This window comes from Erythranthe guttata, chromosome 4 (genome assembly GCF_056151865.1).
Source record: "Erythranthe guttata isolate IM_541 chromosome 4, IM_541, whole genome shotgun sequence".
Lineage (NCBI taxonomy): Eukaryota > Viridiplantae > Streptophyta > Magnoliopsida > Lamiales > Phrymaceae > Erythranthe > Erythranthe guttata.
In genome coordinates this window covers 1,393,128-1,407,352 of record NC_142536.1, presented here as the reverse complement: position 1 = coordinate 1,407,352, position 14,225 = coordinate 1,393,128, and the positions used below count along the sequence as shown (strand labels likewise).

The window sequence follows — 14,225 nt, the reverse complement described above, 5'->3', positions numbered from 1 at the left end:
CGTCCGTTCATGCAGCCGGCGCCCGGCTTGGGCGTGGAATGACTGCTTGAACGCCCGGTTTGGGCGTTTCCCGGGCGAACCGGCGCCCGGTCCAGGCGCCGGTTCGGCCGGGAAACGCCCAAACCGGGCGTTCGATTTAATTTTTTTTTTTTTTTTTGATTTAAAAGAAATATTTTTTTTCTGAATTAAAATAAGTTAGTAAATTTAATATAATTTAGTTAATTCAATGAAATTATAATAATTTTATGTTTACAGGATGTCTAATTGGGCGAAAAAATTCGGACTGGGAAAAGGGAAAGGACCCCTGATTCGTCCTCCTGCAGATCCGGTGGTGGAGACTACTGCGGAACGGGAGGGAAGGACACATAATAGAAATGTTACTAGTTCTAAACGTCGTGGGGAACGCACTGGTGCTTTTGTACCCCCACGTACGATGATTGAGGAGGAGACAGAGGCCGAGCAGGAGATGGATGCACACATGGATGCATATATGCATCCGCAGGAGTACGAGTACGATCCACAACTACGCTTTCAGCAGAAGTATCAGTTTCCGGTGCCGGATTTTCCATCCGATGACGATTACGAGGATGTTCCGACTCCGACTCCGCCTCCTGTCCCGATGGGTGGTACTTTCGATGGTTCTAATCCTGTCTCGAGGTCCCGTACCGCTCCGAGAAAAAAACTTCCTTCTCGACCTTGGATGTTGACTGGTGAGACACCCGGTGGACCTAAATACGCTCACTTGATTCCGAGTTTTGGAGCGCATATTGCCTACGACATTTGGCAATTTGTACTGATTGGTTTTGTAAGTACTGTCAAGTAGTAATACGTACGGAAACTTACTTAACAATTCGACAGATTGAGGGTGAGCCCACATCAAATCAGTAACTGCATGTGTTGTTTCATCAGTACGGAACCACTTGTAATAGTTATGCTCCTCAAGCAACCCAATCAAGTGTTGCATCACTGTACGGTCACCCCTAGATAGTCTTTTCAATTTCGCCTTCTGATTGTATATTTGTTTCGAATAAGCATCGAGACCCAAACCATTTTGTCTCAAGTTAGCCAAAATCTTCTTGGGCGGCACATGACTTTGTGACAGATCACTAATGATCTTCGCCTCCTCCTGAGACAATGCACTCATCCCATGCCCGGACTTGTATATCGGAACATGATTATGCTTCCCGTATATTACTCTGACCTCCCATCTATCATCCCATCGTAGCTCTCCGACAATATAAAAACCACAACCTATCTTTTGGCTACCGGTCCTTCTCGGGCGCGCGTCTGGATTAGTTGATGGACATTCTCGTTTTTCCCCGAATAGGTCACAAGTCAAAAAAATCTTTTTTTTAGGACTGCTTCTTTTTACTATTTTCACAAAAAGACCTCTTGCAACGAACCTCACCCAAACCACTACCTCATCCTTCGAGTCAAACAACTGAGTAGTGGTAAAATAATCGGTATGATCAACTTCAAATGTAGACGTATCGTCCTGAAAAAAACGTAAAAAAATTGATTTAAAAAAAAAAAAAAAAAAGGGTTTAAAACCCAAAAGCCCAAGTCGGGCGCCCGGCAGTGCAGTGCACGCCCATGTTGGGCGTGCAGTTGGCCTACAAACGCCCATAATGGGCGTGTAACAGCCAACTGCACGCCCAACATGGGCGTGCACTGCACTGTCGGGCGCCCAAGTTGGGCTTTTGAATGTTTAGCCCATTTTTTTCGATCGAAAAGACGGAATTTTTACCTCGCTGTGTTCGCTATCCCGATCTTCATCCGATGAACTCATTTATGTTCGTATATCACACCAATAAGAATGATTTGTGAAGAAATCGTCTTGAGAGCAATTTTTTTTAGAGAGAGAGAGAGAGAGTTTTTTTGAACGGTAAATAGCAATTTTCAAACGGTAAAAAGCAAATCCCATATTTTATCATGAAAATAAATATTTAATTAGAAAAAAAATCATCAAAATAGTAATATTAAAAGAGAATACGCAATATAAAGTAGTAGAAAAATATACAGAAAAATAAAAATTCGTTTGATGTAAGTAATTAATTAAGACAAAATATGTTAATTTTTTTTTATCAAATAATGAAATTTCGTAAAATGACCATCACATATGGTCAGTGAGAAAATATAAGTGACTAAAATATAGAAATCTCAAATTTCCAATCAACCCTTTTGTTTTTGGAACAATTCTTGTCGGTTTAATTAATGAAAGGGATGTGATAAATGTCGTTCGAGCTTTAATAATACCGTTACGGCTTCAAACGTGATTTTGATCATTTTTAATTCCAAATTTTATAAAACCCGAAAAATAGAATTTGTAGTATTTTGAGTTAGTTTTCTAATCCAACTTAAATCACCAAAATTGGATGTCGGACGAGAAAGATATACATGAATCAATGGATACTGCCCACAACTTTGATGTATTGAGTTATCTAAAATTCAAAATGTGACTTCTTAAAAAATTTGATCAATCCCTATTTTACATATTTTTATAGTTTAATTATATTTTTATGTTTTAACAAAATTTTACTATTTTTCACCATTATAAATAGGGAAATTTTATTTTACATAAGTTTCAACATTAATATAAATTTAATAGAATTTCCTATATTTGGGCCGAATCGTCCAAATTAATTGATGAAGTCAATTTAGTAGCACCTCTACATAAGCCTTGGAAATAATTTAGGACGAATAGTCTGAACTCGATATAACAAAATCCAACTCGCCCGAGGCCCAATAGTTGAGCCCAACGGCAACAATGTGCCCTAATAGAACTCTCTACACGAGGTTGCATTTTTATTAACAAACTAAATCAAATTAATTTTAAAAATCATGGCGCGTTTAATTAATAAATTTCCAGAACCTACACGAAATGCAGCTCAATACGCCATTCGGCACGATCGATTTGGCGCTATGGCCGGATTATTTTCGCGCGGCTGAAGCTTATCGCAGCTGAATCATGGCCTCATAGGCTACGGTGAGTGAGTTCACTCTGTTATGGTGTACATTGTATATTTTTTTTGATAACTGTACATATAATAGCTGATTATGGTGTTTTCCTCAAAAAAAAAAAAAAAAAAAAGGAAAAAAGCGAAAAAACAAAAATGCTGGTTATGGTGTTATTATTTACTGGTAAATGGAAGATTCGTGTTCGTTCGTCTTCTGTATAATTGTATGCTGTTTTCCCCCAGTTTTTGGTTGAATTGAAATACACAGTCAGATCTCTTGTTTCTGCGCGTTTTTCCTTGTGTATCTGATGTATCATGTATCAGATTGAAAGGTGTTCAATAAATAATACTAGAAACTTCTGGTTTCGTGCCACGGTGAGTGAATTGGAGATTTCTGTTGGGGATATAATCGAGGAAGTTAACCATGGGGGGATTAGATCAGTTTTAATTTAATACCGTGTCTACATTTTTATATAGGAGTGAAATTTTAAGAAAGCGCAACCGTTGAAGGATTAGAGGATTTTTTATTTATTGCCGAGTATTAATCCATGCAATGCACTATGTAATATCTACATGGATTCATTTTCTAATTTTTCACGAAATTCGGACAGATATATATTTTTCAAACCATGGTGAACTATAATAGTTTCTTCATGTAATAGAGTGTGAAATATTTTTCAGGAAGAGTGAGTGAAGAATGTATTGGAACAAAAATTAGAAGTAGTGATATGCTTTGTGATTTAGTATTAGGTGAGGATGCGTATGTCTGGAAAAAAAAGGGAAATATCTGGTACCAGTAATCTGGAAGTTGTTTTTAAGTATGATAGCTTGATTAAACTAGCTACAGTTATTATGTAGATTCACCAATATGAGATGTCTCAGATGAACTCGTTTGATTAATTCATTGTTAATGATCTGAGACCTCAATTGCTTTGATGAATATTTAGTAATTTGTAAATGTGAATTAAGAAGTTAAGGAAAAGGGTTCTTGGTTTGATTTGGCTCTGGTGCTTCTGGTATTTTGAATAATCTCACAAGGAGTTGTGGTTCGTTCTGAATTTTTTTTTGGTATTAAGATGAATGTGTTTGCAAATCGTTATGGAAATTCTTCAGTATTAAGATGCGAGTGTTGGTTATGTTTACAGCAATCCAGAGGTTGAAGGACAAGGAGCGTTATGGCATGGACATGTAACTGCAGTAACTGAAGGTCTCGAACATAGCAGGCAACAATTGTCCAAGAAACTGATGAATCTACTGCAGGATACCAGGGAAAAGATGGCCTCTGCGCAATGCTGTGGTAATAAACTGTGATTCGCCCGTTGTTCTAAGATCTCATTTTCTTGTGATCTTGTCTGAGATTCTGATAGCTTTTTTTTATTTGCTATTTATTTGCAAAGCAGGCATCAATTGTCCAAGAAACTGATGAATCTACTGGAGGATACCAGGGAAAACATGGCCTTTGCGCAATGCTATGGTAAGAAACTGCGATTTGGCCGTTGTCCTAAGATCTCATTTTCTTGTGATCTTGTCTGAGATTCTCACATCTTGTTTGTTATTTAGTTGCTTTTTTTTTTATAGCTTGATCTTGCACTCCTCATACCTCAATCTAGGGAATCTCTTCAGTTATTTTCTGGAGCTCTTCCCTTCGTTTATGTGTTTTTTTTTAAGGTTAAGAGATGTATTTTTTTCGATCTTGATTTGTACTTCCACCGTGAACAATGTTTGCAAGCAATTTAGCGATCTTGTTTTGTTTTTTTCTCTTCACTATTTATCGGAATCTAGAATATGTTGCATGAAGTGGAGTACGATTAGCAGATTAGCATAGTCCGAGTATTTAAATTTAAGGTTGCATAAAGATTGTCTGAACTGGTTGGTTTTGTGAAGGAAACTTTCTTTTCCTTTTGTAAATAGGTTGTATATGTATGATAAACTTGTTAGCACAAATTGTACTTACTGTAATTCCTTAAATCACTTAGCTGCAATTCCTTAAACAGTTAAACGCTAAATCACAAAGCTAAATTTATTGGTGAAATTATCGTGCACTTGATTTTTTCTCTTGGTTACTATTTCCTACCAATTTCTTTTCCTTTTTCCAGAAGAGCACAGTTTCTCAGTAAACTTTGTATGATAAAGCGAACATAATTTTTTACAGCGATATTGGCGTAATTTGTGGAAGTTCTGTTTGAGTTTCAAATATACCTGCCATCAAGATATCTGAGAAGGTAGGGGATAATAAAATGCTACTTTTTCTTTTCCTTCAAATTGTGGCTAAATAATTACATTAATATTTAGATTGAGGAATGCTTAATGCTTTATCAGGGGACGTGAAAAAAGAAGTCTGTTATTCCTCTCCAGGAACTCCGAGATGAGCTGTAACACGATGAGGTCTAATTTTCTTAACCTGACGAAGAGTAGATTCGATAAGGTACGTACCTGAATCATAATCTATTTATATAGTTGAAATGGTAATGGATTAGAGTAAAGCTTAAAAAACACGGGTTCGGGTTTGGGGGAAATAAGGGAAGTTGGGTTGGGCTTAATACATGACATCGTTGGGGCCTTAAAACTCAGCCCGGTATGGTAAAGTCTTGGGTGTGAATATAAAGTGGCTACAAATAAAGTTTGTTCATAATTAAGTGATATTTACAAGAACTGGAGAAAAATATCAAGATTTTATGAGGGATCCACCAAGACTTTCCCTTACAAGATATGGTGGATACTAACAATTCTCCGGTTTAACTGTTAAGTCAAATTTCACATGATTTTTGGAGGAGCGGTTTTATAGCTTGTGACTGGTAATAATGTCATGTGTGTACGATAGTATGCCTCTGTTGCTAAAATTCTTACATTCACATGAAAAGTGTCACTAAAACTTGCATCCATCGGTGAAGGAAGTTTTCCTTTTCGATCTTTGCCAAGTGTACAATCGAAATTCATCTAAATCTGCCGACAATATTTAAATGTAAAATATAAATTAAAGCTTATATTTGTATCTATTTTCCTCAAATTCTGTAGGATTTAGGGAGACTTTTAAGAGACAGTTTTTAGTGGTGAATTGAAAGAAAGAGAGAGGATAGAGGAGGGAGAGCGAGAGTGGATGCTAGAGAGAGAAAGCGATCTTAATAAGAAAAATAAATTATCAGTAAAAGTAGTACTATAATTAGCATGCCGGTCGATAATAATCCGAATTGGGGATGATGGAACATGGACATTGTGGTGATGTGTGTTGCATTATGCTGACATGGCATCACTCTTTCTCTCTCAAGGTGAAAAAAAGTCAACACCAATATGGGGATGAGATGGATATTGTGGTTGATGTGGGTTCCATTACATATCTTATGTTGGCCGCTTGGGCAACACAAGTGTTAAGACAGATATATATAGATACTGCATGGGATGGGCTTTGTTTTACTATACATTAACTCGTGCGGTGCGCCATTTCTTGTAAAGTCAGATAAGCCTAGACAACCCACTTCCAACATTTCTTCCTCATCCACATCAAATCCATCAATTTCTTTTCCCCTTTCTTCGTATTTTTTTAAGTTTTACTTTAGCTTGTTCGAAAAAGTTAGATGTTCATCCGAATATAGCCCTAGTAGGTAATAGATCATATCAATACTGTAAAAGAGCAATTGTGGGTGATGCTCTCTTTTCCTGCCTCTCCTTAATGGCCACTAAAACATCTTACTTACCTTTAGATTTCTATTGAATTAAAAAGAATGGAGTTAAACGATTCATAATAACAAATTGAGTTAATTCGTTATACAATATTTAATACAAATTTACTTTAGATAATTCGTCCGATGATGTTCAAAAATCGATTGGGTGGCTCAAGAGTCCTTGAAATCAGGTAAACCCGAAAACCCGAAACCTCTTGGTCTAAATTTGAACTAGGCATATCATCACCCTAAAAAACTTCTCAACAAATCAAAATTCTTAATACAAATACAAAGTGGGGCTTTTTTCTTTAGTTCTTCATTGTAATTATTTGATAGAAAAAAAGGTATTGGGGTTGGACTAGTTTACGAAAGCAGGAACTTTTTCTGTGCATGCATCCAATAATTCAATTGGTTGAGGTCTCCAAATCAATATACTCTTTATATTCAAGATTTAGTGGGTCATCGTGAATTTTATCCGAGAACTGGTGCTTGTCTATCAGTTGATATTTATATATTTGTTGCTATATATTTACCTATATTATAATATTTTATAGTGCACCAAGAGATTTATTGCTATGATTTATTATACTCTTGATAATTTTATTTACATTAGTACCATTTACATGTACATGGTCAGAGTACTCTCTCAAAGAGTACTTTGTCCATGTGGAAGTTGATGGTTCCAGGGTTACAATACGCAGCATAATAGAAACTTCTAGCAATTGTAAGAAAGTTTTGCTTCGTCTGTGAATCTAAATCGTCTGAGGATTTTGTAAGAACTAATTTCACTAGTTCTTGCATGTCCGATTCTATCTCTGCGGTTGTGATGCCTCTAGTATCAGCCATGCATCCTTGCGCCTGTTCGAAACAAGTAGAGCATTAAAACATTAGACAAAAAAAGTATTATTTTTTTGTTGAAAAATGAAAAATGAAGATTAAATGAAAAGAGAAAAGAAAAGGCAAAGAGGAGACAAGAATTACAATTAAGCTTGGGAATTAGTATCTGGCAGGATTCATGTTATAAATATGTGGTTATGTAATGATTGTATAATTGAAGATATGAGCCATAAAGATAGATCCAAAATCTCACCTGGCAAAAAATGTGTTACTGTGTGCGGCTGTTTGACAAAATTCTATCAAGAAAGATAACCGTAAATAGGAAATTTTGTCCCTAACCTTTCGGTTTTGAAATAGACGCAGTTTACTGCAGACTCTTGTCGTGGTCTCCAAGAGCTGCTTGTACTTGGGATGCGACAATAATAACTCCTCAGACACCCAATGATCACCGCCACCGCCACCGCCGCACAGATTTAATGTGCGGACGAAGAGCTCCGCATTCCCTTGTCCGATTTCTCCTCCCTCTTCCCATGTCTTTAGCCACTTATGCCACTGCACATTTCATGTCATTAGTCAAGACATTTTTTATGTCACTTAAGTGGCTTTAATATTGGCCACTCTAGAATTTTTTCGCAATTTTTTATTAGCATTAATTCTATTTTTTTTTTTTTTTTTTTTTGAACTTTAAAAATCAATAAAATATTATATATATTGGAATGATATTTAATAAAAAAGAAAAAGTGAAATAATAAAGAATGAAAAGTAAGAATTTGTACGGGCAGGAGGAGTTGAATGAGGATTTTGGAGTTTTACCGCATGATTGAGTGGCTGTTGAATGTTTCGGCCGTGTGCCAACAGTGTATCCAATGAGAGCTGGTTTAGCGTTCTGAGCAATGTCCCGACAATACTGCTTCTTGTTTTATTATACCTGCAATACCTCTTTTCTATTACTCCAGAGGCCAAGCTCAAATACTTTTTTTTTTCTTCTTTCATATCCGTTTATATATTTTTAATTAAATAATATTGATTTTTATTAAGTTTGAAAAGTAAATTAGGTTTATGAGATTAATTAGGGAATTTTACCTCCCTCCATTTGCATACTTGTGGAGGACGCTGCCATGTTCAAATTCATCGACAAAGGCGCGTTTCTGATCTCTCGAAAGTTGCTTTTGCTCGAAATGCGACACTATAGTTTCGACTAAAATTGTTGTTTTAGCCCATGCTAACCGCGCTCCCGACTTCTCCGGCTCGAATATGCATGCAGCGGATATGTAGTACCCTAGTAAAGCACTTCTTTCACTTAAGCCAAACTCATCAAGGCTGCAATTTCTGAACCATCTGCACCAAAAGATTAAATCAAATAAAATAACTTATCTTTTCGAAACATTAAAAAAAATCTGGAAGAAAAGAAAAAAAAATTAATCTTACTTTTGTATGCTTTTCCACTCCCGCTGATGCAATGCCTGACAATTGTTGTAGTCCAATTTTGCTAGTTCCAGATATGTGTTATTGTTGACGTATGGCATCCTGAATATAAATTGCTGAATAATTATTACTGTGCAGTAAAATTTCATGCTGTATCGGTTAATTAAATTCATTTCAAATACAATAATTCTAACAATAAAAAAATCACGCAAAAAACAGTACAAGAGTACAATGTACGAGACAAATTAGCAAGAATCTTCATCTAATATTATATTATTTATAAAATTAAATAATCTTAACTACGTAAGCTAAGCATCACCTTCTAGAATATGCATTTTTTCTGTCACATTATGCTAATTAATATGGTTAATTTTGAAAGGGAATTTGATGGTGTCAGAAGATATATGTTGTCCTAATCTTTGTGGACAACTATATTGTAATTGTAAATACATGGCCGCCTAAACTTGGCTTTTGTGCTCAAACTCTTTCAATTAACAGCTGTTGCAAATATTAATTGACTTTAATTTTTAATGTTAATAATTAGAAGATAAGAATACGAAATCATGTCACGTGCTATCCATGTGATTCATATGAAAAGCATAGGCTTGCATGAAAATAAGTTGAACTTGTGTATTTTCATTCGTTTCTTATAGGTAGGGATTAATATTGACCGCTGTTTCAGAATGTTCCTCAATTGAATATTCTTTTTTCCAATTTTTCGGTGTTATTCTCTCAAATTAAAATCGAATCGAGAATTGAAATGTCATATATATTTCAATTCCGATCAAAAAATAAATTGGAAAATCCGAATTTGGAACGGAAAAAAATCGTTCCAAAATCATAACTTTTTGGATCGAGCTCGGTGGAATTCGAAAATCCGGTTTCGATTTCCACCTCTATTTTGCACAAGTCAAGATTTTGTATTCATGATTTTGCAAAAAAAAAAAAAAAAAAACTAGTAAAGTAAAATAATGATGGTAAAACGGTAATTAGTAAAAACAGTTAAGAATTAGTTAGAGTACCTGTATAAGGTTTTGCCAATCCAGACATCGTCTTCGCCGCCGTATTGTTCTAAATAGAATCTTGTTTCGACTCGAGGTAGACTAGCGTACCATGGCACATCTAGTGCATATCCCACCTGGAATAATAATTATATTATTATTATTATTTTTATTCATTTAAAATAAATAAATATAATTAATTCAGGGCTCAAAAGGCTACACGATTATGAAATTGAGCCACTTAGACTTGCTCAATTGGATAGGCATCCACTACTAAATTGATCAAAAAATTGCATTAACAAAACGCCAAACTTATGAAGAAAAAAAAATTAATTAATTTGTTTTCTTGTACAATGTCATTAAGCTTGTGGCAAGTGGCATATGTCCTAATCATCAAAATTTTGCCCTTGGAATCATGTTACTTTAGAAATTTGTTTGATTGGAGAGATATGAATGTAATAAAATCTGGTTATTTATATCATATGTGTATGTAATTATGTGTAGATCTATTGCTGAAATTCACAAAATATAAATGATTAGGTGTAACATCTAATTACTCAGCGCCTCAAACTAGAGTTTAACTTAAAAAAAATGGCATTTAATTAATAATATATTACAGTTAACAAAATCCATGAGAAGGGGGCCTAACACAAATAAATAAATAAATACCAACTTAGAACTTTTCATTATATAAAATATAACTCAAACTCCCTCACTTTTAGTTAATGTTTAAGCTTAATTAATTGAAGGGGACAACGAGAAAAACAAAAGATTTTAAAAATAAACCCTTTTGATTAAGCTGGCATTTAGCAAATTAATTATTATTTTAGTATCCTACTTTTCTTTTAATAAGTAAGATAGAATCACATATGACATGTCTGATCTGCTTCCTAAACATGTGTATGTCTCTCTTTTCTAGATAACTTTCATACTACTAATAATATATTTATTCTCACCAAAAGTTTCTTCACTTTTAAAAGTAAACCCACAACATTGCATGGGCCATAAAGAAAATTTAAAAAAAAAATTGAATAAAAAATCTTCACCTTTAATAATCGAAAAAAAAATAACTAGTATAAGTAATCAGGTGTAGCATTTAACTGCCCGATCTATCGGGAGTTATAGTTATCTTAGTGGCAGTGAAATCGCCACATCAGGACATTTATCTACGAGTTAGAAGTGTGGGTTTTATCTACATTATTAAGAAACACACACTATCACACACACACACACATATATACATATATATGCATAGTAAAGGGTATAATAATATTGAATAAAATAAACTGACCTCGCCGGGAAGGTCTTTGGTAATAATCCACTTATCCAAAAGCTGATTATTAGCTCTTTTTTGTTTCAAAAAGTTAGCCGAAAAACTAGCAGCAAATCCAAGAATCTCTTCTCCAGGAAACATCAACTGAGAAGCCCTGTACAAATTGTACATCCCGGTCACAGCCTGCGTTGACTGCCCCGCGAAGCAGAAGAACTCTCCACCCTTCTCAAAATGTTTGAACACCTCTGCTTACCAATTACCATCAGTTAGTAATATGTATCCACTACATGCACGGACCATGAACCATACGGTGCACCTGCATATATATTATTACCTGCAGAAATATTGTAGCCATGCAACCTGAGAAGCCTGAATCCCATGGCCGTGTCATCAATATCCTGAACTTCCGAGTTTCTCGCCCAGCATATTCCTTTATCCGTCCAGTATTTGTGTACATATTCGATACATTCCTCGATTTCTTCCCGGAAATACCGAGAAACGCCTAGCCGTTGCAGCTTGTCGACCGCCCAAAGATGCTCGAACAAGTCCACCGGGTACACATTCGGAACTAAAATAATTAATCACAAATTAAATTAGTTATCATGAAAAATTAATTAATGAATAATAATATTAATTAATTAGGATTAGAAATTTTACCTCCACCGTTGAATTTACGAACATAATTAGTCAAATATTGGAGGCAATTATGATCTTTGGTTTGGTGGAGAGCAAAGGCAGTGGAGGAAGGAGAGAAAAGGAAAGAGCCATCTGAAGACTGTAATTTCAATAGCTTTTGCCACGTCAGATCTGCCATTCCTTCCAAGCTGTGTAGTAATGTTGTCGGCACTTTGTGCATTATGTCCTTCGGTATCCTATTTATACAATATATATATATCCCCCCACACACACACACCCAATTATTACACACATATATGTAGGCAGAAATAAAAAATTAATTTATACATATATATATATGGTTTTTTGGACCTATCTTTATCATATACTTTTATGTATGTGACAGATAAGGTTGCTTTCAAATAGTGTCTTTCTCTTTCATTCATTTGTACATGCTGGAATATTATATATATATATGTATAAGATATATATATATATACACACACACACACATACCTTGTGAGCTTAAGGTCTCGTTTAGCATAGATTTGTTTTAAACCAGGAGAATCTTGGTATGGGAAGTCTATATCTAACTTTTTGGCTAATTCAATGAGTGATGGTAACGCCACTTCAAACCCAATCGGCATGTGCTCTTCATTTTCTTCCCCTAGCTTCTCTATATTCTCTTTTATAAATATTATCCCTGCCAAATATTTACATTTCAAATCTAATTAATTATTTTTTTATTATATTATATTAATTTAATTAATTAATTAAGTAATTACCTTTATCGGTTTTGTGGGGATGTAAGTTCCAGTATCTCAAAGCAACTACACAAGCTAACGTGTTGATGATTCGGTCGTAGATTGAGAAAGTGTAGTTGGCGCCCCACGACCCGTCGGGGAGTTGGTTTTCCGAAATCCACTCTAGGCTCGACGGGAACTGGGGCGCCGGCGCCGTCGTCATGCCGCCGACGCCGTTGATGTCCTCCACCAACGCCACCCACGCGGTGTCGTACGGAGATATGCTTATCTCTCCGTCGCCCATCGAAGTCAAAATCAATCTCACCGATTCCACCAGTTCCCTTATCTTGTCAGATGATTCGGCCTCCTTCTCCTTCTTTTGATGCAAAAGTAAACCAAAAAAAAAAAAAAAACAAAAGTGGGTAATTAAATCAGATTTGAATATTCGAAAGAAAAGCCAAAAAATATTTGCTGATTATTAATTTATTATGAGTAGTATGTAAATATGAACAAGAGAAAAGAAAAAAAAAAATTGTGTTAGCTTCCACCTTATGATCAGTACTATTTGTTCGTGAGTCATCTTCCACGATCTCGTGCCACTTTATCACCGGCAAACCACCGTTCTGAATCACATCTATGTATTCTGCATTATATTAAATCATCCCGTTAATTGTAATTAACGAAGACTAATTAATATATATATATTAACCAATTAAAAAATAATTTTTTTTTTTAGTAATTCAATTTAATTTCAAGAGGGGGTTTATGTTTTTAATTATGTTATTTTATATATGTATATGTATGTAAGTAGAATGAATGATTACCTTGTGTACGAGGTTTGAAAATGGCATTACAGTGAAGAGGACAACTGGAAGTAAGTAGTTGTCTGGAAAACCCTGCAATGAAAATTGATGTAACTTTACAGCTTGGGAATTTCAGGAATCAATCATATCGATTCCAAATGGTAAGAAAACAAAGCGGCAAACGTCAAAAGAAACATCATAATGCAACCCAAAGTTTAACGTTCATCAGTCACACTAGCTCTTAACCATTTCAAGAAATAAAAAATAATAAAAATGGGGGTCATCAACAACTGCGCGCGTGTGTACTGTGTGTGTGTGTGTGTGAGTGTGTGAGAGAGACTAAGGATTCACCGGCAGGGAAACGAGCTGCTGCGGGCGGCAAAAGAGCGCCGTGAGCGGCGGATGATCGGAGGAGAGAGGCGGAGTGGTGGGAGGTAGTAAAAGACATGTTTATTATAAAATTTGTTGTGGTGGTTGTGGTTTAAGAGAGAGAGAGAGAGGAATTGAAAGGGGGTTTATATAGAAGGAGAGAGAAAGTAGAGAGAGAAAGTAGGAGAGAAGGAGAAGGAGAAGACAGAAAGGAATTCCCAAGAGATTCCCGCGAATGGGTGCATGGGATCATCCAAATTCATGAGAATGAGGGCACTCCTGTTCTTTTCTTTCCTTCCAGTACCCTTTTTATATATTATTAATACATTTTTTTATTTTTTATTTATTTAAATAATATTTAATTATTCAGGATCCCCACCCCTCTTTTTTGTGTTAACCCCATTAATTAATTAATTAATTAATTATAATTCTATATTTCACTGTAATAGTTTTGTTATGAGATCAGTACTGATTTAATTAGTTTGACTTAATATACAACGGAATGATTTTAATTTAATGGGTGAAAATGAAATCTTGGTGTTA

At 35.2% G+C, this 14,225-nt stretch overlaps 1 protein-coding gene and 1 long non-coding RNA gene across 3 annotated transcripts; one reads left to right on the top strand and one right to left on the bottom strand.

Moving 5' to 3' along the window:
- The first annotated feature begins 2,793 nt into the window (after nt 1-2,793).
- LOC105953217 (uncharacterized) lies at nt 2,794-5,417 on the top strand. The gene is made up of 5 exons (XR_016030675.1): nt 2,794-2,986; nt 4,103-4,254; nt 4,358-4,431; nt 5,110-5,179; nt 5,277-5,417. It is a non-coding gene; the product is annotated as an uncharacterized LOC105953217 (long non-coding RNA).
- A 1,765-nt stretch (nt 5,418-7,182) lies between these two features.
- Nucleotides 7,183-13,977, bottom strand: LOC105953222 (ent-copalyl diphosphate synthase 1). 2 transcript variants are annotated; one of them, XM_088816260.1, is made up of 14 exons: nt 13,665-13,977; nt 13,335-13,406; nt 13,059-13,153; nt 12,553-12,886; nt 12,284-12,470; nt 11,810-12,024; nt 11,487-11,720; nt 11,171-11,397; nt 9,901-10,016; nt 8,882-8,980; nt 8,537-8,791; nt 8,267-8,381; nt 7,793-8,005; nt 7,183-7,474 (listed from the first exon to the last, which is right to left on the bottom strand). In XM_088816260.1, the coding sequence occupies exons 1-14, from the start codon at nt 13,759-13,761 to the stop codon at nt 7,250-7,252; spliced, it is 2,484 nt and encodes an 827-aa protein (XP_088672386.1). In that variant the 5' UTR covers nt 13,762-13,977; the 3' UTR covers nt 7,183-7,249. The 2 variants fall into 2 exon arrangements, with proteins under 2 accessions (XP_088672386.1, XP_088672387.1); XM_088816261.1 differs by having other exon boundaries at nt 12,553-12,883; nt 13,665-13,963.
- Between the last annotated feature and the right edge of the window lie 248 nt (nt 13,978-14,225).